General features: G+C 39.4%; 1 protein-coding gene across 2 annotated transcripts in view; it reads left to right on the plus strand.

Annotated features, from left to right (window-relative positions):
* Positions 1 to 24050, plus strand: part of STAG1 (stromal antigen 1) — a 327523-nt gene that overhangs the window by 200257 nt on the left and 103216 nt on the right. For both annotated transcript variants that reach the window (XM_031663744.1, XM_031663743.1), the window contains 2 exons: positions 8193 to 8307; positions 17180 to 17297. In XM_031663744.1, the coding sequence (XP_031519604.1) occupies positions 8193 to 8307; positions 17180 to 17297 (233 nt within the window). The remainder of the gene's footprint in view (positions 1 to 8192; positions 8308 to 17179; positions 17298 to 24050) is intronic.

Raw genomic sequence — 24050 nt, forward strand, 5'->3', positions numbered from 1 at the left:
CACCATGTTGGCCAGGCTGGTCTCGAACTCCTGACCTCAGGTGATTCACCTGCCTTGGCCTCCCAGAGTGCCGGGATTAAAGGTGTGAGCCACCATGCCCGGCAGGTTTTCTATTTCTTTATGGTTAATTTGTGATAGGTTGCATGTGTCCAAGAATTTATTCATTTCTTTTAGGTTTTACATTTTGTTGGTATACAGACGTTTATAATAGTTTTTACCGATCCTTTGTATTTCTCTTGTAACCATTGTAATGTCTCTTTTTCTGTCTCTGATTTTATTTATTTGGGTATTCTTTCTTTCTTTTTTTTTTTTTTTTAGTTTAGCTAAAGGTTTGTTCATTTGTGGTTCCATTTGTCTTTTGTATTTAGTCTTAATTACATTTATTCTCTGATCTTTATTATTTCTTTCCTTCTGCTAATTTTGGTTTTTTGTTTGTTTTTGTGAGTCTTCTAGTTCCTTGCTGTGTTTCATTATTGTCGTCTGTTTGAAGTTTTGCTAGTTTTTTGATATAGATACTTATTGGTATAAACTCCTTTAGAACTGCTTTGGTGTACTTGATAGGTTTTAGTATGTTGTGTTTCTATTTTCTTCTCTCTCACGAAATTCTGAAATTTCTTCTTTAACCCATTTGTTGTTCAGGAGCGTGTTGTCTAATTTACATGAACTTGAACAATTTCCATTCCTTCTGTAATTGATTTTTAGTTTTATTCCATTATGGTTAAAAGAGATACTCAATATGCATTCAATATTTTAAAATCTGTTGACTTCTTCTGTGACCTTGTAGCCTGTCCTGGAGAATGTTTCATTTGTTACTAGAAAAATGAGTATTCTGCAACTGTTAGATGGAATGTTCTGTAAATGTCTGTTAGGTCCATTTGGTCTAGAATGCAGCTTAACTCCAGTGTTTCTTTGGAATCATTGATTCATTTTCTGTCTGCATAATCTTCCCATTGCTGAAAGTTGCATGTTGAAGTCCCCTACTACTACTATTGTATTGCAGTTTCTCTCTCTCCTTATGTCTTAATTTTTAAAATGTATTTGGGAGGTTCAATATTGAGTGTACAGATATTTACAATTGTTACATCCTCTTGTCATATTGACCCTTTACCATTGTAAAATGGTATTCTTTGTCTTTTTTCTTTTCTTTTCTTTTTTTTTTTTTTTTGAGACAGAGTCTTGCTCTGTCGCCAGGCCGGAGTGCAGTGACGCCATCTTGTCTTACTGCAACCTCCACCTCCTGGGTTCAAGCAGTTCTCCTGCCTCAGCCTCCCGAGTAGCTGGGACTACAGGCATGTGCCACTACACCTGGCTAATTTTTATATTTTTAGTAGAGACGGGGTTTCACCATGTTGGCCAGGATGGTCTCCGTCTCTTGATCTTGTAACCCGCCCGCCTCGGCCTCCCAAAGTGCTGGGATTACAGGCATGTGCCACCCCTCTGGCCTTCTTTGTCTTTTTTTAATCATTCTTGACTTGAAGTCTATTTTATTTGATAACAAATATAGCCACTCCTGTTACATTTTTGGTTTCTAAGTGCATGGATTATCTTTTTCCATACCTTCACTTTCAGTCTGTGTGTGTCTTTACAGATGAAGTGAGTTTCTTATGGCAGAATATAGTTGTGTCATTTTTTTAAATCCATTCAGTCACTTTATGTCTTTCAATTTGATAATTTAATCCATTTACCTTCCGGATTATTATTGATGGGCATGTGTTTACCATTGCCATTTTGTTGCTGTTTTCTGGTTGTTTTGTAGATCCCATTGATTTTTCTGTATCTAGTAGTAGGTTTTGATTCTGTGCTGTTTATTTCTGTTGTATCTATTATAGATATTGCTTTGTGATTACACTGAGACTTATAAAAAATATCTTGTAGTTAAAACAGGTTATTTTATGTAGGGCACGGTGGCTTACACCTGTAATCACAGCACTTTGGGAGGCCAAGGCAGGCAGATCTCTTGGGGTCAGGAGTTCAAGACTAGCCTGGCCAAAATGGTGAAAGCCTATCTCTGCTAAAAATACAAAAATCAGCCAGGTGTGATGGCAGGTGCCTGTAATTCCAGCTACTTGGGAGGCCGGAGAATCGCTTGAACCTAGGAGGCAGAGGTTGCAGTGAGCCAAGATCGTGCTGCTGCACTCCAGTCTAGGTGATAGAGCGAGACTCACTGTCAAAAAATATATATATACAGAAAAAAATACAGGTTATTTTAAACTTATAATGACTTAGCTTTGATTGCAAAATATCATAAATAAACTTTACACTTTAACACAGCTCCCCTCTTACATTTTGACTTTTTGATGTTTCAATTTACATTTTAAAAATTTTGCTTATCTCAGCAATTGTTGCAGTTGTTTGTTTTGGGGTTTTTTTGTTTGTTTGTTTGTTTGTTTTTTGTTTTTGTAGAGACAGGATTTTGCCATGTTGCCAAGCTGGTCTCCTAAGCTCCTCCCATCTCCACCTTCCAAAGTTTGGAGATTACAGGCATAAGTCACCATGCCTGGCCCCGGTTGTTATTTTTAATAGTTTTTTCTTGTGGTCTTCATACTTAAGATATAAGTCATTTACTTACCACATTTATAGTATTAGAGTACTCTGAATTTTTTTCAGTTTTCTTACTTTTGCCAGTGAATTTTATACCTTGAAGTTTTCTTGTTACACGTTAGTGTTGGGGTGATCAGACCCAACACCAGGCCGTGGGGGCTACAAAGTCCGGCGGAGTCAAAGGAATGAGAAAAGACAAGTTAAGAGTGAGTGCATAAGGTGGGTCCAGGGGGCCAACGCTAGTATGGAGGTTGTGAAGGCCCCGAGCTCTGGGATCCCACACTATTTATTGGTGATCAAACAAAGAAGCAGGTAGCGAGGATGTTTGGATGTGGGGGTAAACAGGTGAGGATGTGAGGACATGAGGATAGATAGGTAGTGGTGCATCAAGTGTATCTGTGACAGTTTAGCATTTTCTTTGACGCATATAGAATATACTTTGCTGCTCGAGATAATGGAGAACATGTTTACGAGCCTGGGAGAGCAACCGACAAGTCTGCGCACATTCCAGAGGCCACGAGGGGTTTTATGCCCCGAGCCCTGGATTCCATCCAAGCCACGAGGGGTTTTATGCCCTGGGCTTATATTTGTGATACGGCAGGGCAGCCTTCCTCACTTTGGCACAGAGTTTGGTGTTCCAGAGGCCACAAGGGGTTTTAGACCCTGGACCCCAAACATTTTCCAAGACTCTTTTATATTATGACAGATAAGCCAGTCCTGCCTGAGCTCTTCTACCAACACATTAGCATTCATGTCTTTCAAACTGAAGAACTTCTTCTGGCATTTTTTATAAGGCAGATCTGGTGTTGATGAATTCCCTCAGCTTCTATTTGTCTGAGAAAGTCTTTATCTGTCTTTCATGTTTGAAGGATATTGTTAGGTACAGTGTTCTTGGATAGCGATTTTCTTTCTTCAGAACTTTGAATATAGCATCTCAGTCTATCCTGGCCTTCAAGGTTTCTGCCGATAAATCTATTGAAAGCCATATAGGAGCTCCATTGAATATGATACGATTCTTTTCTTTTGATGCTTTGGATATTTCTTCTTTGTCTTTGATTTTTGCTAATTTGATTATGATGTGACTTGGGAAATTCCTCTTTGGGTTGAATTTGTTTGATGACATCTGAGCTTTCTGTTCCTGGATGCTGTTGTCTTTCTCCAGATTTGGAGAATTTTCAGCCTTACTCTTTTAATATGCTTTCTAGGCCCTTTTTCTCTCTCATCTCCTTTGGGAATGCTAATTTTGCAGAAGTTAGTTTGCTTGAACGTGTCCCATAATTCTCATAGGCTTTTTAAAATTTTTCTTTTTGCTCTTCTGACTAGGTAATTTCATATGTTCTGCCTTCAGGCTCACTAGTTCTTTCCTCTGTTTGGTTAAGTTTGCTATTGAAGCTTTCTAGTGAGTTTTTCACTTCAGTTACATTCTTTATTTCTAGGATTTATATTTGATTTTTAAAAATTGTTTCTATTCGTATTTCTCATTTTATTTTTCAAATTTGATTTAGTTTTCTATTTGGATTTTTGTGTGTGTGTGTAAATCCTTAAAATTCTTTAAGAGGATTACCCTGAATTGCCTGTCAGACATTTCATAGATTTTCAGTTTTTCTGGATCTGTTGCTGGAGCTCTACTGGTTTTGTTTGGTAGTGTAATATTTCCCTGACCTAAGTTGATGCTTGTGTATTTGAAGAGATAGCTACTGCTTCCACTTTTTGCAGGTTTGCTTTGGTAGTACTAGATCTTTACTTCTTAGTTTCAGAACTTGAACCATGGCCTCTTGTTTTTTTCTTGGTCTGGCAAGAACTTATAGTGAGTGCTGGAATTTAAACAGTATTCCAGAACCAAGTCACTGCACTTCTGTTCTTTCTCAGTCTGGTGAAGACTCTTGGTACTGGAACACTGCGCTGGAACTATATTGCTGGCCTTACATTATTTCCCAACCTGGGAAGTACTTAAGTGGGTACTGCAACTTAATCCCGGCCTTTAAGTTGTTTCCAGGCCAAGGAAAGACTTTATACAGTCATCTGGGCTTTGTGGAAAATATATCTAGGGATTTGATCCTTCCTGTGGATTATGCCCCTTGCAGTGCTTTTGTACTGGCCACTCCCTTCAACATGGCATCCCCACTGGTCAATGTGCCAAGTGGCCACCAAGATCTGTGCACCAGTTACTGTGATCAGCCCCCTATTCTTTCTCCCCAGTGAACCCCAGGTTTTTCTGGCCTCCTGGCACTCCCAGTGGTTTCTGTGGGATGGAACTGGAGTGATCTTCTTGTGAAGATTCCCAGACTAGCAAGGAGAGCAATTTTCCACTTCTAATTCCCTCTTATCTTAGCAATCATGGGTCGAGGGCAATTCTCTTTGAGTTTTGCTGGCTTGTAGGGAGGGGGCAGTTGGCACAGTGTGAAATGACTATTTCTCTTACTAATCATAGTTTCTTGATTCTGTGGGCCCAAAGGGTTTCTCTACTTCTCTTCAGAGTTCTAGCATATTCAAGTGGTATTCTTGTGTTTGAATAGTTTCTGGTTGTATTTTTGTAGGGGGAGTGATGCTGGGCAGTCTTCTGTTCCACCATCTTGCTGATATCAGAACACCAAAAAAATTTTTGTTAGTGTCTTCCACAGAAATCCAGAAGGATGAGCCTCCATTAGTTTTTGTTTCTTTGTGAAAATTAGGCCAATTCTTATGCAAATGAAAGCTTCACTCCGTAAGTGTATTTTAGGTCCCTGTCTTGGAGAAACTTACAGTTTAATGACTTGATTAATGATCTCTCTTATCATTCTTCCATCATTTAATATGGTGACTTAGAAAATCTTAAATAAGCTGTGGAGTATCCCCAGGAGTTCCATGATCAGCTTTCAAAGATACTTAAATGTACACATCCACACACATATAGTGTCTTGTAGTCTAGTCATAAGCTTTTCACAGTATTAACCAATCATCCAAAAAGTAGTAAGATCTGTCTGAAATCAATATTTTAATACATCATCAAAAATTCCACATTTTAATACTCAAAATTTAAGCAAATTCCTCAGTGCCTCATTTATATGCACTAAATGGAATTATTTAAATTGGTACAACTGGGCATGGGGCTTATCCCCATAACTCCAGCACTTTGGGAGGCCAAGGCAGGTGGAAGACTTGAGGTCAGGAGTTTGAGATCAGCCTGACCAACATGGTGAAACCGTATCTCTACTAAAAATACAAAAAATTAGCCTGGCATAGTGGCACACGCCTGTAATTCTAAACGCTCCAGAGGCTGAGACAGGAGAATCTCTTGAGCTCAGGAGGTGGAGGTTGCAGTGAGCAGAGATCATGCCATTGCCGTCTAGCCAGGGTGACAGAGTGAGACTTCATCTCAAAAAAACATAAAATAAGCCGAGCGCGGTGGCTCAGGCCTGTAATCCCGGCACTTTGAGAGACTGAGGCGGGTGGATTACTTGAGGTCAGGAGTTTAAGACCAGCCTGGCCAACATGGTGAAACCCCATCTCTACTAGAAAGAACAAAAATTAGCCACGTATGGTGGCAGGTACCTGTAATCTCAGCAACTTGGGAGGCTGAGAGGCACAAGAATCGCTTGAATCTAGGAGGCAGAGATTGGGCCACTGCACTCCAGCCTGGGTGACAGAGCGAGACTCTGTCTCAAAAAATAATAAATAAATAGATTGGTATATTTCAGTTATCAGGGATATTCCTATTTTCCGTTTACCATCCCTCTGAAAGTCACCCATTAAACAGAACCTTCTCTTAAATGATAGCTGTATAGATACAGCTTCAAGATAAGTTCTCTAGTCCACTAATATGCCTTCCTCTTCACTCACCCCCCAGAAAAACTCAGCTTCTCTGTAATCGTTTTCTGCTAGAGATTGGTTTCTTATAATATCACATGAAATTATTCTCGTTTTATTCAGTTATATTACCTCTCATTTGAGAGGCCTACTCTGACTTTTACATATAAACTAGTACATGCTATATACATATACCTTTTTTTTTTTCTTTATAACCAGCAACAGTATATATTTGTCTACCGTTTATTCACTAAAGTGAGAGCTCCAAGAGAACAGGGATTTTGTCGTTGTTTGCTCCTAATATCCCTTTTACCTAGAGCAATGCCTAGAAATAATGTACCTTAGCAATTTTTTTTTTTTTGAGACGGAGTCTCACTCTGTCACCCAGGCTGGAGTGCAGTGGCACCACTGGGGCTCACTGCAAGCTTCACCTCCCGAGTTCACGCCATTCTTCTGCCTCAGCCTCCCTAGTAGCTGGGACTAAGGTGCCCACCCCCACGCCCGGCTAACTTTTTGTATTTTTAGTAGAGACAGGGTTTCACTGTGTGAGCCAGGATGGTCTCGATCTCCTGACCTTGTGATCTGCCTGCCTCAGCCTCCCAAAGTGCTAGGATTACAGGCGTGAGCTACCGTGCCCGGCCAACTTAGCAGTTTTTAAGTTTTGTTAGAATAAATCTAAACAAATGAAAAATTTCACTTTTTTTGGCCATATTTCATATGTTTTGCTACTACATTATATTTTTATTAATTTATCATTAATGTCATTTTACTAAAAACTGTTGGGTTCATGGGTAATGTTTCTAGATAATAAGGTGTGAATTTTTGTAATTATTGCTGAAACATTTGGTTATATGTTGTAATTATATGACTGTGAAATCAGTGTTTTAAGAAAATAGAACTCAGGGCCAAGGCAGGCATATCACTTGAGGTCAGGAGTTTGAGACCAGCCTGGCCAATGTGGTGAAACCTCACCTCTACTAAAAATACAAAAGTTAGCCCAGCGTGGTGGTGGGCACCTGTAATTTCAGCTACTTGGAAGGCTGAGGCAGGAGAATTGCTTGAACCCGGGAGGCAAAGGTTGCAGTGAGCCAAGATCATGCCGCTCACTGCACTCCAGCCTGGGTGACAGAGCGAGACACCGTCTCAAAAACAAAAAAAAAAAAAAAAGAAGAAAAAAGAAAATAGAACCCAGTTTAAAATTACATATTCTAGTATCAGTCATACAGGATAATAGCAGTGCTTGTCATTTTCACACATATTTGAACATTGTTCATCAGTAAAAGTTTCCCTTTACATTTTATGTCTAGTTTAACCTATATGACATTGTTCAGATTCCACCATTTTCCGACCTATAATGACATCAGTTACATTTTTGTATTGAAATAGATGAATAATCTGATCTCTGATATTCTTTTTTTTTTTTTTTTTTTTGAGACAGAGTCTCTGTCGCCCAGGCTGGAGTGCAGTGGTGCAATCTCAGCTCTCTGCAAGCTCCGCCTCCCGGGTTCATGCCATTCTCCTGCCTCAACCTGCTGAGTAGCTGGAACTACAGGCACCCGCCACCATGCCCAGCTAATTTTTTGTATGTTTAGTAGAGACGGGATTTCACTGTGTTAGCCAGGGTGATCTTGATCTCCTTACCTCATGATCCACCTGCCTTGGCCTCCCAAAGTGCTGGGGTTATAGGCATGAGCCACTGCACCTGGCCTGATCTCTGATACACTTTTCTCTCCACACCGCCACCCCCCCCGCCCCGCCCCATTTTTTGTTGTTGTTGCTGTTAAACACTGAAATGATTTGTGTGGTGAGGGAACACTACAGTTCATATTCATGTAACTTTGCAATGCCCTGTTATTTATTTCCAGGCTATTTAGCAGACATGACCCACAAGCAGAAGAAGCATTAGCAAAGAGGAGGGGAAGAAACAGCCCGAATGGAAACCTCATTAGGATGCTGGTTCTTTTCTTTCTTGAAAGTGAGGTAAAAAATGTTTTAAGATAACTCATTTATTTTTATTATATTACATGTTAAATAAAATTGTCATTTCATTTTAATTTTTTTTAAATCAAATAAAAACAAGTCTGTTTCTTATAAAGTTGCCTTCATGAACTGCATGATATAGAAGCAGTCCTTTACCTTTTGTGGAAAGAATTTCTGAATATACATGTAGGTGTGGATCAATACTGAATACAGACTGGCAATTGTTAAACTTTTACAGTATTGCAATACTGCATAACTTTTTTTTTTTTTTTTCTTTTGAGACAAGGTCTCACTCTGTCGCCCAGGCTGGGGTACAGGGGTGCGATCTTGGCTCACTGCAGCCTCTGCCTCCCAGGTTCAAGGGATTGTCCTACCTCACTCAGCCTCCTGAGTAGCTGGGACTACAGGTGCTCACTACCATGCCCAGCTAATTTTTGTTTCTTTAGTAGAGACGGATTTTCACCATGTTGGCCAGGCTGGTCTTGAATTCCTAACTTCAGGTCATCCACCTGCCTTGATCTCTCAAAGTGCTGGGATTATGGTCATGAGCCACCGTGCCCAGCCTGCATACCTTTTTTTTATTGTTCCCTCTTTTGTTTTTATGCCTATAGCTGTTACATCACATTAAACAGTTTTTGAAAATTGTCAGACTGTCAATAACACTAGTTTTATCTTGTTTGAAAATTATTTAGTAAGGAGAAAGAAAAATATGAATTCATGTTTTGATATTTGTACAAGCCTCATAGCAATGTTTTTATGTGCTATATTCAGTTATTGCTTAAACAATTTTGTAATTAACACTTATATGTCAGGATCTGTTTTTACAAGTAAGCTTTGGTTTTTCCACCAAAATGGTGTGGGTTTTGTTTTGTTTTGTTTTTTGTTTTTTAATCTGTATTTCCTACTACTGCCGTGTCATGGGGAAATGGTAAATTAAATCTGAAGAACTCCTGAATAACTTCTTCATTTAGAAATGGTTGAAAATAGAGTTGCAGGCCACGTGCAGTGGCTCAGGCTTGTAATCCCGCACTTTGGGAGGCCGAGGTGGGCAGATCACTTGAGGCCAGGAGTTTAAGATCAGCCTGGCTAGTATAGCAAAAGTCCGTCTCTACTAAAAATAGAAAAAAATTAGCTGGGCGTGGTGGCACACACCTAATCACAGCTAATTAAGAGGCCGAGGCACAAGAATCGCTTGAACCCAGGAGGCAGAGATTGCATACAGTGAGCCGAGATTTTGTACCACTGCACTCCACCCTTTGCCACAGAGCCAGATTCTGTCTCAAAAAAAATTAAAATAAATAAGCAAACAAAATAGAGTTGCAAAAGAAGTAGAGAACATCTGGAAACCTAGGACTCTCAATTTTATTTGTTAAAAAGTGTTTTTGATTTGTGCTAAAAGTCAGTGAAGAAGAGAAACGATTCTATGAATGCTCAAGTTTGAGAGTAAGAGGGGAACTTCGTAGGAATAAGGAAGAGAGACACAAACAGGTAGCCTGTATGAAAATTAAAATTAGAGAAGTAAGAACTCAGTCAGTGGAATGAAGGGTGTTAGGGCAAAATAGCAGAAAGTGGTGAAGGAGCTGCTGCTATTTTTTAAGAGAGTTACCAATGAATAGAGAAATAAAGTCAGAAACAAAACTAGCTAGAGAGTTGAATTTGAGTAAAGAATGTGTTTAATAGTGTTTTAAATGTGTATACAAATTACCTGAGGATCTTGTTAAAATGCCAGTTCTGATTCAGTAGCTCTAGAACGGGGCCTGAGATTCTGCATTTCTAACAGTCTCCAAGATAGTGCTTATGCTCCTGGTCCAAGGATCACACTTGGCATACTAATGATTTGAAGCATTATTTTCTTAACAAGCCAGGGTAGATATATTACAGAATAAAATGCAAAATGTGAATTTTTTTGGTAAAACACTAACTACCCCATAAATATCACATGTCTAGTAAACCATCTCAACTTATACTCTTATCTCCCTTAGGTTTTAGAGGAATGGAATAAAAAGTAGCCAGGCATGGTGGCTACTTGGGAGGCTAAAGTGGGAGGATCCCTTGAGCCCAGGAGTTGCACAGGCTGTGCAGTAAGCTATGATTGCACCATTTGCACTCCAGCCTGTGCAAGACCTAGTCTCTTAAAAAAAAAAACAAAAAAGCAACAATAGTTTCAGAAATTGATAAGTATGAGATAACTACTGAAAAGTTTAGGGAATATGATGATCTTCGCTAACTGACTTTGATTATTAATTAAAGGAAAATGTTTTTTATCTCTGAAAGCTCAAGGACTTTTCAATTTATTAAAAGGCATGAATATTTAGTTTCAGGCTGTTTGTCGTTTATTTAAAGAAGTAATTTGTAATGTTTATTACTGCACAATTTTCAGATGGTCTTACTGTATTCCTGTGTTTGCTACCATTTTCTAAAGTCTTACAACAGTATTAGAATGTATTTGTCAGTTATCCTGTATTGCATTTCTTTTTTTTTTTTTTTTTTTCCTTTTTTTTTTTGGAGACAGAGTCTTGCTCTGTCACTCAGGCTAGAGTGCAGTGGCATGATCTCAGCTCACTGCAACCTCTGTCTCCCAGATTCAAGCAGTTCTCATACTTTAGCCTCCAAGTAGCTGAGACTACAAGTGTGTACCACTATGCCTGGCTAATTTTTGTATTTTTGGTAGAGACAGGGTTTCACCATGTTGGTCTGGCTGGTCTCGAACTCCTAACCTCAAGTGGTCCACCTGCCTCGGCCTTCCAAAGTGCTGGAATTATAGGCGTGAGCCACCACACCTGGCCCTGTATTGCATTCTTGACAGCTACAAAAGAAACTGCAAATAGTATTGAAAGGTTGATTCTTATGATTCATGGTGTTTATATTGACTTTTATGGTCTCCTGTGTTTCACAAGAAATTTTCTTTGTGAAAATCTCTGCTCTTATCTTTTTATACTTGTGTTCCCCCAGGATGAATGCTTAATTAAGCCATATTCTTATAGTGTGATGGTATTCCAATTATGCTCTACTCTGAATTTCTCTTTGTTTTACTGTCACACACTTTAATTGGTAAAATTTAGTAATAGACTTGTGAAATACTAAATTGAAAGAGACTTTAGAAATAATAAAGTAGAGGGAGTCTTTTTAGGGGTATGGAGTCTTGCTGGAGTACAGTGGTGCAATCTCAGCTCACTGCAACCTCTGCCTCCTGGTTTCAAGTGATTCTCCCATCTCAGCCTCCCGAGTAGCTGGGATTACAGGCATGTGCCACTACGTCTGGCTAATCTTCATATTTTTAGTAGAGATGGGGTTTCGCCATGTTGGCCAGGCTGGACTTGAACTCCTGACCTCAAGTGATCCACCCTCCTCAGCTTCCGAAAGTGCTGAGATTACAGGCATGAAGCACTGTCTGCAGCCAAGGGAGTCTTTTATAGATGAGTTACAGACTGATATGGTTTGGCCCTATCCCCACCCACATCTCATCTTGAATTGTAATAATCCCCACGTGTCAAGGATGGGACCAGGTGGAGATAATTGAATCATAAGGGCAGTTTTTCTTACACGATTCTCATGGTAGTAAATAAGTCTCACAAGATCTGATGTTTTTATCAATGGGAGTTCCCCTGCACAAGCTCTCTTGCCTGCCACCATGTAAGATGTCCCTTTGTTCTTCCTTCATCTTTTGCCATGATTGTGAGGCGTCCCCAGTCATGTGGGTCTGTGAGTCCATTAAACCTCTTTCACTTAAAAATTTCCCAGTCTCGGATATGTCTTTATTAGCAGCATGAGAACAGACAAATACACAGACATCTACCTGGGATAAACTGAACTGATTATTTTACCGAAATGAGAAGTAGTAACATTTTAATAGAATTATAAAATGCTGAATTGAAATCAGTTTACAGTGCAGGTAAAATGTGATTAAGAGATCTGCCTAAACAAGTCTGTAACTTTATTTTCTTTTGGTACCAAAAGGTGATTTTTTAAGATGTTTTAACCTGTGACAGCCATTGATTTCGGATGACAAAATACCTTGTATTTTAGATGCCCGCCAGATAGTTGGATAAGTCGTACTTGAATGTGATGAGTCTGGATTTCCCTAGAGGTAGTATGACTCCAGAATTTATTATAAAAAGTGTGATGCAGCCAGGTGCAGTGGCTTACGCCTGTAATCCTAGCACTTTGGAAGGCTGAGGCGGGCAGATCACGAGGTCAGGAGATCAAGACCATCCTGGCTAACATGGTGAAACCCCGTCTCTACTAGAAATGCAAAAAATTAGCCGGGCCTGGTGGCAGGCACTTGTAGTTCCAGCTACTTTGAGGCTGAGGCAGGAGAATAACATGAACCCAGGAGGCAGAGCTTGCAGAGAGCCGAGATTGTGCCACTGTCCTCCAGCCTGGGTGACAGTGTGAGACTCCAGCTCAAAAAAAAATAAAAAGTGTGATGCTTTGCTTTTCAGAGGGATAAGGATGCTAGATGCTATTAGTAATTATTTCAAAGCAACAAGAACAACCCAGAACATTTCTGGATAATCTGGCAGTATGGTCACCCTTCTTCTTCTTCTTCTTCTTCTTTTTTTTTGGGGGGGAGACCAAATCTCACTCTGTTGCCAGACTGGAGTGCAGTGGTGCAATCTTGGCCCACTGCAACCTCCACCTCCTGGGTTCAAGTGATTCTCCTGCCTCAGCCTCCTGAGTAGGTGGGACTGCAGTCATGTGACACCACGCCCAGCTAATTTTTGTGTTTTTAGTAGAGATGGGGGTTTTACCATGTTTGCCAGATGGTCTCAATCTCTTGACCTCATGATTTGCCCACCGTGGCCTCCCAAAATGCTGGGATTACAAGCATGAGCCACCACGCCTGGCCAGTGACCCTTCTTATGAATGACAAGGCTAATTGTGACAGTCATTTTAGACAGGAAAATTGACAGCTTATTGTAGATGTGTTGAAGACATTTCCCAAAGAAGCCAGGCGTGATGGCTCATGCCTGTAATCCCAGCAATTTGGGAGGCTGAGGCAGGTGGATTACCTGAGGTCAAAAGTTCGAGACCAGCCTGGCCAACATAGTAAAACCTAGTCTCTACTAAAAATACAAAAATTAGCCGGGTGGTGTGGTGGCATGCACCTATAGTCCCAGCTACTCAGGAGCCTGAGGCAGGAGAATTGCTTGAATCCGTGAGGCAGGAGGTGGCAGTGAGCCGAGATCACACCACTGCATCCTGGGCGACAGAGCAGGACTCTGTGTCAAAAGTATGAAAGAAACTTAAGGTACAGTATAGATTAAGAAATTTTATTATATTGCATAGTAGGAGCTATGTAAGAGAACAGAAACAATGAAGGGAGGCCAGGCATGGTGGCTCATGCCTGTAATCCCAACACTTGGGGAGAATGAGGCAGGCAGATCACTTGAGGTCAGGAGTTCAGGACCCGCCTGGCCAACATGGTGAAAGCCTGTCTCTACTAAAAATATAAAAATTAGCCTGGTGTGGTGGCAGGTGCCTGTAATCCCAGCTACTCGGGAGGCTGAGGTAGGAGAATCACTTGAACCCGGGAGGCGGAGGTTGCAGTGAGCCAAGATCACGCCACAGCATTCCAGCCTGGGCGACAGAGTGAGACTGCGTCTGAAAATAAAATAATTTAAAAAAAAACAATGAAAGGAAAGAACTAAATTGAAGGACATACAGTCAGATTACTGCCTAATAGACTCTAAATGCAGATTATTACTTGAACATGTTTTCTCGGTAAGTGAAAAATCAATACAATAAAAGGAAAAGAAGAGTATAAGAAACACTGGTGAGCAAATAAATTTGAAAAAAAAAACCCTTAGAGCTAAACCTAAAAACTATGACATTGATGTTTAAGGCAAATATCTATTAATTTTTTAAATGTAGGAGTATAATGTTCAAATTAAATGAAGAGAAGTGATAAACAGGCTAAGGATTTTGGTAATGGAAAAATGTTGGAAAATAAAACCATGAATGAAGGACAGATAAAGTAATCAAGGAAACATCACAAATAGAGTACAGAGAATAAAATGCCAGCAATATTTTCAGTAGTAATCCCAATAAATGTAAATAAATTAACATGTTTTATTAAAATGCAGATTATCATTTGGGATTGAAATAAATGAAAAATAGCTATATGCTATTTACAAACACATCTTAAAATAAATTAGAGGAAGTTTATAAATAATAGGCTGGATAAAGGCTGGAAATAACTAATAAATGGTTACACAAAGATAGCAGAGGGGGCAATATCAATACAAGATAAACCAGAATTAAAGACCAAAAACATTAAAAGGGATAGAAAGGGGATATTTTATATTTATTGAAGGTATACTCTGCCAAATATATACAATTGTAAATCTTTATATACCTATTCTACAGAAATACTCATAATCAAGCATAAAAGCATATTCAGCTGAATTTTTTTTTTTTTTGAGACGGGAGTCTCGCTCTGTCGCCCAGGCTGGAGTGCAGTGGCCGGATCTCAGCTCACTGCAAGCTCCGCCTCCTGGGTTTACGCCATTCTCCTGCCCCAGCCTCCCGAGTAGCTGGGACTACAGGCGCCTGCCATCTTGACCGGCTAGTTTTTGGTATTTTTTTTAGTAGAGACGGGGTTTCACCGTGTTAGCCAGGATGGTCTCGATCTCCTGACCTTGTGATCCGCCCGTCTCGGCCTCCCAAAGTGCTGGAATTACAGGCTTGAGCCACCGCACCCGGCCTCAGCTGGTTTTTTTATTGTAAAATATATAAAACAAAATTTAACTTGTTAAGTATACAGTTCATTGGCATTAAGTATGTTTATATTCCTAGGCAATCATCACTGCCATTTATCTCCAGAAATTTTTCAAATCTTCCCAAACTGAAACTCTGCCCGTTAAACAATAACTCTTTAATTTAGCATGGGTTAATAGCAACAGTTTTGAAACAGTTTATTTTTCTTTTTTCTGCTGCGATTGTTCGTCTTTGACTCTTGAGTTGTGCACCTCTTGTGCCTGTCACTGTTGGAGTAATGTTATGGATGGTCTAAGGATAGTTTCTCAGAATATATGAATTAGGAAAGTTTGAAGATACCTGCCTCTAACTTTGCCTATATTATTTACAAGCAAAGATGCCAATCAATATTATTTACTCTTGCTTTGATGGAATTCACTGGGACATGTTGTATGTATTTGAAATGCAATTGAAATGAAGTACTGAATTAAGTGTTAGAAGAGGCAGAGCATTACATAAGTCATTAAAATTCACACTGAAACCAGCCTAGTAACGTGGTAAACCCATCTCTACATACACACACACAAAAAAAGTGCAGGGCGAGGTTGCACAGTCCTATAGTCCCAGGTACTCCAGGGGCTAAGGTCGGAGGATCACTTGAGCCCAAGAAGTCAAGGCTGCAGTGAGCCATGATTACGCCAGCGCACTGCAGCCTGCACAACAATACTGTGAGACCCTGTCTCCAAAGGGGGGAAAAAAGTCACACCGAAGAGTGATTATAGAGTTAGAAATGAGGAAGAAATCCAACTCAGGTGCTGAATGTGCCAGGATGACAGTAGATAACCGATAGTAGATCTAGAAGGGTGACTTTCATACTTTTGGGCCACTACTCATGATGAGAAAAACATTACAGAAGTACAAGCACATATAACAAATTACAGTTAATAAAATAGTATTTACCCTTTCTATGTGCTATGCACTGTTTCTACTGTGCATCATTTTTTGAATCTTTGTTCTCAGTGCATTGAATTGGTTTAACAACCCAAGAATGGGTTGCAGTCTGTAGTTCGACTAACACTGATTACCAGGACTGTTTATCTGAATGTAATGAGCCTCAAAAGTGGAAGATCTTTTATATTAGGGTGGAGAAGTTACTTGTAAGTAGAAGAAACCAGAACAATGCCAACACCTTCTGCTTCATTAGAGTAATATTCTCAGGGCCCAGCACGGTGGCACACACCTGTAATCCTAGCACTTTGGCAGGCCGAGGCAGGCAGATCTCTTGAGGTCAGGAGTTGAAGGCCAGCCTGGCCAGCATGATGAAACCCCATCTCTACTAAAAATACAAAAATTAGCCAGGCATGGTGGCGTGGGCCTGTAATCCCAGCTACCCGGGAGGCTGAGGCAGGAGAATCACTTGAACACCGGAGGTGGAGGTTGCAGTGAGCTGAGGTTACACCACTGCACTCCAGCCTGGGCAATAGAGCAAGACTCCATCTCAAAAAAAAAAGGATAATATTCTTCAAGGCTTAATGACTGTCTAGTGGTAGAGTTTGGTGTGAAGTGTTTGATGAAGACCTTAACTATTTACTGTGGGAACATGGGCTCCAAAGAAAATTGTCAAGAGAATAATGACCAACAAAAAATGGGGGTGGAGTAAGGAATGAAATGAGTCCACTGGAAATGAGAGAATAGTGGAGACATGGAGTAACTTACATTTTTTACTTTGACTAAGATGACAGAGATGTGAAGTAAGTACAGCTGGTCCAAAAGTTTCTAATGGAATTCTGAGGGAAAATGATTAATTTCCTTTAAAAAATAAAAATAAAAATAAAGATAGTTGAAGAGACCACAAGGAATAGTGAAAAGTGACCTAGATCTAACATATAACTTCAGAAAATTTTCTAACTAGCTATGCAGTTTCCTCATGTATAAATGATGTCATTGGTCTAGGAGATCCTTACTTTTACTACCGTAAATGGTAAAAAGTCAATTCTGCATACTGCATCCACACTATTGACAGTGGAATGTGAATATATATATTGTTCTCTAAGTGGTTTTTAGAATCATGGAGACCAAGCCATTTTAATTATGAAGAAAATGATTTCTTAAATTAGTATTAGTAGTTTGTTTGTTAAATATTCTTGGGTCACACTTGATTTCTTCTTTTTAGTTACATGAACATGCAGCCTACTTGGTGGACAGTTTATGGGAGAGCTCTCAAGAACTGTTGAAAGACTGGGAATGTATGACAGAGTTGCTATTAGAAGAACCTGTTCAAGGAGAGGAAGGTATAGTATTTTGACAAGTTAATTTACATGATTTTGTATTTCCATTGATAGCAATACAGTTGTATATAGATCGCTTCTTAAAAACGAGCAATACAGTTGTATATAGACCGCTTCTTATATAAACATGCTGTGTCTTTTTGCCAAGAGAACAATTTGTTTTCTATAACAAGGATGTCTGAATCGTTTCTAACATTTTTCTGTATTAACACTGCCACCATGCCACAAAAGTTTTTAAAAATCCATATGCGTCATATAATAAAAAAGTTTTTCTTTACTTTTTCCTTTTTAAATTTAAGTGACAGGGTCTTGCTCTGTCACCCAGGCTGGAGTGCAATGGCCCAATCATAGCTCACTGCAGCCTTTGAACTACTGGGCTCTAAGGATCCTCCCACCTGAGACTATGGGCACATGCCACCACATTCAGCTAATTTTTAAATTTTTTGTGGAGAGGGGATCTTACTGTGGTCCCCAGACTGCCTCAAGTAATCTTCCTGCCTCAGCCTTCCAAAGTGCTGGGATTACAGCATGAGCCACTGCACCTGGCCATAAAGGTTTTCTCGATGCTGATTTGAGATACAAAATACTGATGTAACTTAATGGTTTTTTCTTTTTTAAGTGCATCTGGAGTTTTTTGTGTGTTTGTTTGTTTGTTTTTTTGCTTGATTTATATATGAACTTGGGGAAAACCTTTTATACATAATGATTTAATTAAACCACAGCCATCCCCTTTTGTTATATTTTCTTTAAGATGAAAATCAGGAAATCAGAGATAAGGTCATTTACCTGGCTGTTCAAGAAACGGGGACATAAGAGTAACATGATAATTTTTGAAGTATGCATCTTTTTATATGCTACTTAATAATATACACAGCAAATTGAACATGTATACCTAATAAAGAGGTTGTGTTCTAAAAGATTATATGCATATTAGCTTGTTAGAACTAGAAATGCTTTTTCCTATGTATGGTTAGGTTTTCAGACTAGCCCACAATAGTACTTTAAAGGACTGGTAACTCATTTAATTCATACAACAGCCTTAGAAGGTGAGTGATGCCTTGATGTAAGGCCCACAGTAGATTGAACATGGTCTTCAGAATCAAAAGAAAATTTTTTGTGTGTGTGATTGAGTCTTGCTCTGTCGCCCAGGCTGGAGTACAGTGGCACATTCTCGGCTCACTGCAACCTCTGCCTCCCGGATTCATGCAATTCTTCTGCCTCAGGCTCCTGAGTAGCTGGGACTGCAGGCACATGCCACCACGCCCAGCTAATTTTTGTGCTTTTATTAGAGACAGGATTTCGCCATGTTGACCAGGTTGGTCTTGAACTCCTGACCTCAGGTGATCCTCCCACCTTGGCCTACCATAGTGCTTGAATTACAGGCGTGAGCCACCGCATCTGGCCAGAATCTAAAGAAATATTAATTCAGATTTTTAACTCTGTCTCTTGTTACTTATGTCCTCAAATTTTCTGATCCTTAGTTTGCCTTTTTCTATAACAGAGATTATTTCCTTGTGTACCTTATATAGCTGTGAAGATTAAGAAAGATAATGTTCTATTGAGTCCCTTTTCTGCTTCCTGTACCCTTCTGTGTGGTTCATCCTTTTGAAATATTATAAGAGCATAATGAGCCATCCTCTGCAGTAGAATGCCCATACAGATTACTGGGAGAATGAGCATCCCCCAGTGTTCCTTCCAAGCAATGATACTAATTTGTATTATCTATTCTGGCTTTGACATAATTCAGTGAGAGAAACAAGTTCATGTTAAACCTAGATACACACTGGTAAACTGGCCCAAAATGCCTCTTCTAAACTAAAAACATTTTTCTTATTTACTATGTATGATACAAATTCTTCCCAGACTTTTGTCAGACCTTTCAAGGAAGATCTTATTATGCTATATTTGTCTCTAGCTGTAATTGTTATTTACTTTATTTGCACATGTTTTTTCATTCCATGTATCCTTAGTAAGAAAGTGGCCCTAGACCAGGCGTGATGACTCATGCCAGTAATCCCAGCACTTTGGGAGGCTGAGGTAGGTGGATCACCTGAAATCAGGAGTTCAAGACCAGCCTGGCCAACATGGCAAAACCCCATCTCTACTAAAAATACAAAAATTAGCTAGGTTTGGTGGCGGGCACTTGTAATCCCATCTACTCGAGAGGCTGAGGCAGGAGGATCACTTAAACCCTGGAGGCAGAGATTGCAGTGAGCTGAGTTCTCGCTGCTTCACTCCACCCTGGGCAACAGAGCGAGACTTCATCTCAAAAAAAAAAAAAAAAAAAAGAAGATGGTCCTGTTGTTAAGTTGACAGGGCCTTCTGCTCACTAGGTGAAACTGTCCAGTGTATTTTGAATTCCCTCCACTTTTGTGATCACAGGACTATGAACATACGCTCTGTTGCCCAGGTTGGAGTGCAGTGATGTGATTCTCAGCTCACTGCGACTTCTGCCTCCTCAGCTTAAGCAATCCTCCAACCTCAACCTCCCAAGTAGCTGGGACTACAGGTGTGCACCACCATGCCTAATTTTTTGTATTTTCAGTAGAGATGGGGTTTCGCCATGTTGCCTAAGCTGGTCTCAAACTCCTGGGCTCAAGCAGTTCTCCTGCCTCAGCCTCCCAAAGTGCTGAAATTACAGGCGTGAGCCACCACTACTCCCCAGCTTACACATTCTGTTTCTAACTAACCTTAATATTTTCCCTGATAGAAATCAATTTCCCTCTAATGTCTACTGCCTTAACACTTGAGTAAAGGGCCTCAGGTTAGTATTCAATGGTAGATTCCATTCATTTTCCTTACCTTGTTTGTAGTCATAAGATTGCCAGAATAAGTTAGAGCTTCTCATTCCTTATTCCAACTCATTTTCTGTATATCACCCCATGTTCTATAAGGTTATTTCCAAGGAGAAGGGAGGCAAAGAATATAAATTAAGGGCCAGGTGCAGTGGCTCACGCCTGTAATCCCAGCACTTTGGGAGGCCAAGGTGGGTGGATCACAAGGTCAGGAGATCAAGACCATCCTGGCTAACATGGTGAAACCCCGTCTTTACTAAAAATACAAAAAATTAGCCGGGCCTGGTGGCGGATGCCGGTAGTCCCAGCTACTCTGGAGGCTGAGGCAGGAGAATGGCGTGAACCTGGTTCATGAAGCTTGCAGTGAGCCAAGATCACACCACTGCACTCCAGCCTGGGCAACAGAGTGAGACTCTGTCTCCAAAAATAAATAAATAAATAAATATAAAAATCAAGAAGAGACAAGATAGTATGCTTTGGTATTGTTAACTTTCTCTCATGTTAAGAAGATGTATAAGTCAGTAAATAATAATTACTAAGTCTTTTAGTCATGAAGGTGGTCTAGGTGCATTTTACTTGTTAAAATATATACTATTAGGTGTTTCATTGTGGTTTAAATTCTGTTTACAGTGGGTTTTTTTTAACTTCCGGTCAAAAGGTTGGTTTGGCTTGGCTTGGGTTTGGTTGGTTGGTCTTAGGTAGAAAAGTAAGTTACCAGATGGGAACAGTTTTAAAAGTCAACCACAGTTTTACTGATTGAATCTAGGTAGGCAGAGTCTAGGAAATTAGGCATAACAGTTGCAAAACTTTATCTACATAATGGCTTAATTTTTTTAATACATTTTATCTGTAGGCATGTTGTACCACATGCATACCACATATAAGCTCTGGCATGGAGTGGCATCTAAGTTAATTTTCTGTGCTAGTATTTTGCTGTATTTTATGATAACAAAATGCTACCAGTAACTTTTTTTTAAAGTAATTTTTTAGATAGGTGGAATGTGTTAGAATTCCAATGGAGAAGGCTCTAGTTAGCAGTTGAAGATGTAGGACTAAATTTTGGGAAAATAGACACACTGTGACAGACTACCAACATCAGTTTAAATCACAGTGGCCTTAAGACTGTCTTACAGTGTTTTTATGGGTGGGGGTGTGTGTGTTTGTGTCAGGGAGTGTTTTACAGCAAAATCAAGTTGCTGAATAAATTTTTAGTATAATGTGAGGATGTGGTTCTTGTCAACAGCTCTGCCACCGGGTAACAAGACCATAACCAAATCATGTAACTTCTGGATGTCAGCTTCTTAAACTGTAAAATGAGAAGCTTTATTTTTTATTTTTTTATGGTTGTTTTTTTTTTTTTGAGACTGAGTCTCGCTTTCCCACCCAGGCTGTAGTGCAGTGGCGGATCTCGGCTTACTGCAACCTCCACCTCCTAGGTTCAAGCGATTCTCGTGTGTCAGCCTCTCTAGTAGCTGGGATTACAGGCGCCCACCACCACGCCTGGCTAATTTTTGTGTTTTTAGTAGACATGGGTTTCACCATGTTGGCCAAGCTGGTCAGGAACTACTGACCTCAAGTGATGTGCCTGCCTCGGCCTCCCAAAGTGCTGGGATTACAGGCATGAGCCACCACACCCGGCTGAGAAACTTTAACTAGATAATCTTCTTTGGTCATTTCTAGTGCTAAAATTCTGCAATCCAGTTGATGAATGAAATAGCTATAAATAATAAGATTCTTAAAAGCAGGAATTATTAATTCATTAATAATTTTAAAATATTTATTGACTATATGAGTCAAATATTATGCTAAGTGCCGAGCGTATAGTGTTACACTAGATGAGCTCACTGCCAATATGGAGCTTACATTCTCCTGGGAAAGGCAGACCAAAATTGAGTAAATATTCAAAATAAGTTCAAGAGTTAGTTATTAGCTTTGGTGGATAATTATAGGGGATCTATCTTTAGATTGAATCCTGATGGAAGACCTTCCTGAGTAGGCCACCTGTGAGCCAAGAAACTAAATGATAAGGCAGCCAGGCACGGTGGCTCATGCCTTTAATCCTAGCACTTTGGGCAGCCAAGGCTGGCAGATCACTTGTGGTTAGGAATTCGAGACCAGCCTGGCCAGCGTGGTGAAACCCCGTTTCTACTAAAAATCCAAAAAATTAGCTGGGTATGGTGGCATGCGCATTGTCATCCCAGCTACTCAGGAGACTGAGGCAGGAGAATCACAGGAACCCGGCAGGCAAGATCGTGCCACTGCACTCCAGCCTGGACAACAGAGTGAGACTCCATCTCAAAAAAAAAAAAAAAGAAACTAAACAATAAGGGACCAGATAGGGAAAGTGTTATAAAAGAGCTATCTAGATAGAGGAAATCACAGTTTCAAAGTATCTGAAACATGAATGATGTTATATTCTAGGAGATGCAATAGCTGGAACATAATGAACCAATGATACAAGATGTAATAGAAGCAGAAGTCAGATGATATAGAGCATTTTAGTTTATAAGTGAATTTATCTCATCCTGAATGTAATAAGGTGCTTTTGAAGATTTTAAACAGGGGAATAATGTGATCCAATTCATATTTTAAGAAAAATGCCTTTCATAAACGTTGTTTGGAAGAATACATAATCACTGCAGTGGTCTCTGTGAGGAATGATGGTAAAAATATAAAAGAAGGAGATGGCTTATAAAGAGGGAAAGAGCCCATGGCTGAGTTAAAGATTCGATAGGGGACGAAAGCAGGAAGAGCGAGAAAGAATGAGAGTTCTACCTAACAATAAAAAGGATAAGAGATAATTATAACCTTTGCAAGCCCAGTAAAGAGGATGTTCAAGAGAGCCATAGTTCATAATATATATTGCAGAGGAGAAAAGAAGGCTACACAAATCATTTTGTGATGATTTAGGTCATTGGTGATTTTAAAGCATGATTCAATGATACTATATATATTCAATGATACTAAAAGAGAGAAGCCACAGTTCAAGGTGATGAGACTAAAATTAATAGTGAGGAAATGGAGATGCTGTGCAGAAAGTTGTATAGTTATATGTTGTGTTAGAAAGTTGAAATGACAGTTTGTACCATGAACAGCTACCTATTTGTTTCAATCAGTGTAACTGTTTGGCTCTTGTCCGTGGCTTAAGGCTTATTTGCTTTCAATTTTATTATGTGGTTTTGCTGTCATATCCCAAAAGGAATTTCTATTAAATTTCAACTGCTTTTCAGTTTACCTTATCTCCCTGTTCAGGGAAAGTTTCTAAATGGATGGGTTCAAATGATAAAGTAACAAAATTGATGGAATTGAACAGTGTGCAACATTAAGTTATACTTCAACTCTACTGTGGATTTTACTCCCAGGATAATGGGAGAATGTTTCTATTCTTGAGATAAGTTGTTCTGTCCTTCCTCACTTTCCGTAAGACTATATTTTCTTCCTAAATAACAGACAATGCATTTAGTTCATAGGCAGCCTTGTACTTCCTTTAGCTGCAGCCAAATGTGAAAAATTACGAATTTCTGAAATCATAAAAATAGAACTTTAGTTGTTATTGAGCAAAAAGCTTTTTTTGTATTACTAAGCATTGGATCATTTGGGTACAGATGGACAAGCCGATGTTTCATTTGTTTTTCCTAAGATAAGCTAAAGTTCATGTGTGTTTTTTTTTAAAGACAATTGTTACAACGTGGAATTAAGATGTACATACATATTTTTATAGGATAATTTTGGTACAGAATAAAGAACAAGATGTCGTATCTTTTTTGCCTTTTCCTTGATTTTGCTTCAACTTAGTTTAAAATAATCAATGTAAACTTTTAAACCTTTATAAGTTAATTGAATTCTTAAAAAATTTATACCTCATTTTGTGTCTATAATACCTGCATCTACTGGTCTTCAATATAAATAAGTATACAGAGGGAGGGAGAAAGATAGAACTAAACTATTCGAATTATCAAAA

The sequence above is a fragment of the Papio anubis genome, chromosome 2 (genome assembly GCF_008728515.1).
Source record: "Papio anubis isolate 15944 chromosome 2, Panubis1.0, whole genome shotgun sequence".
In the NCBI taxonomy this organism is placed as follows: Eukaryota; Metazoa; Chordata; class Mammalia; order Primates; family Cercopithecidae; genus Papio; species Papio anubis.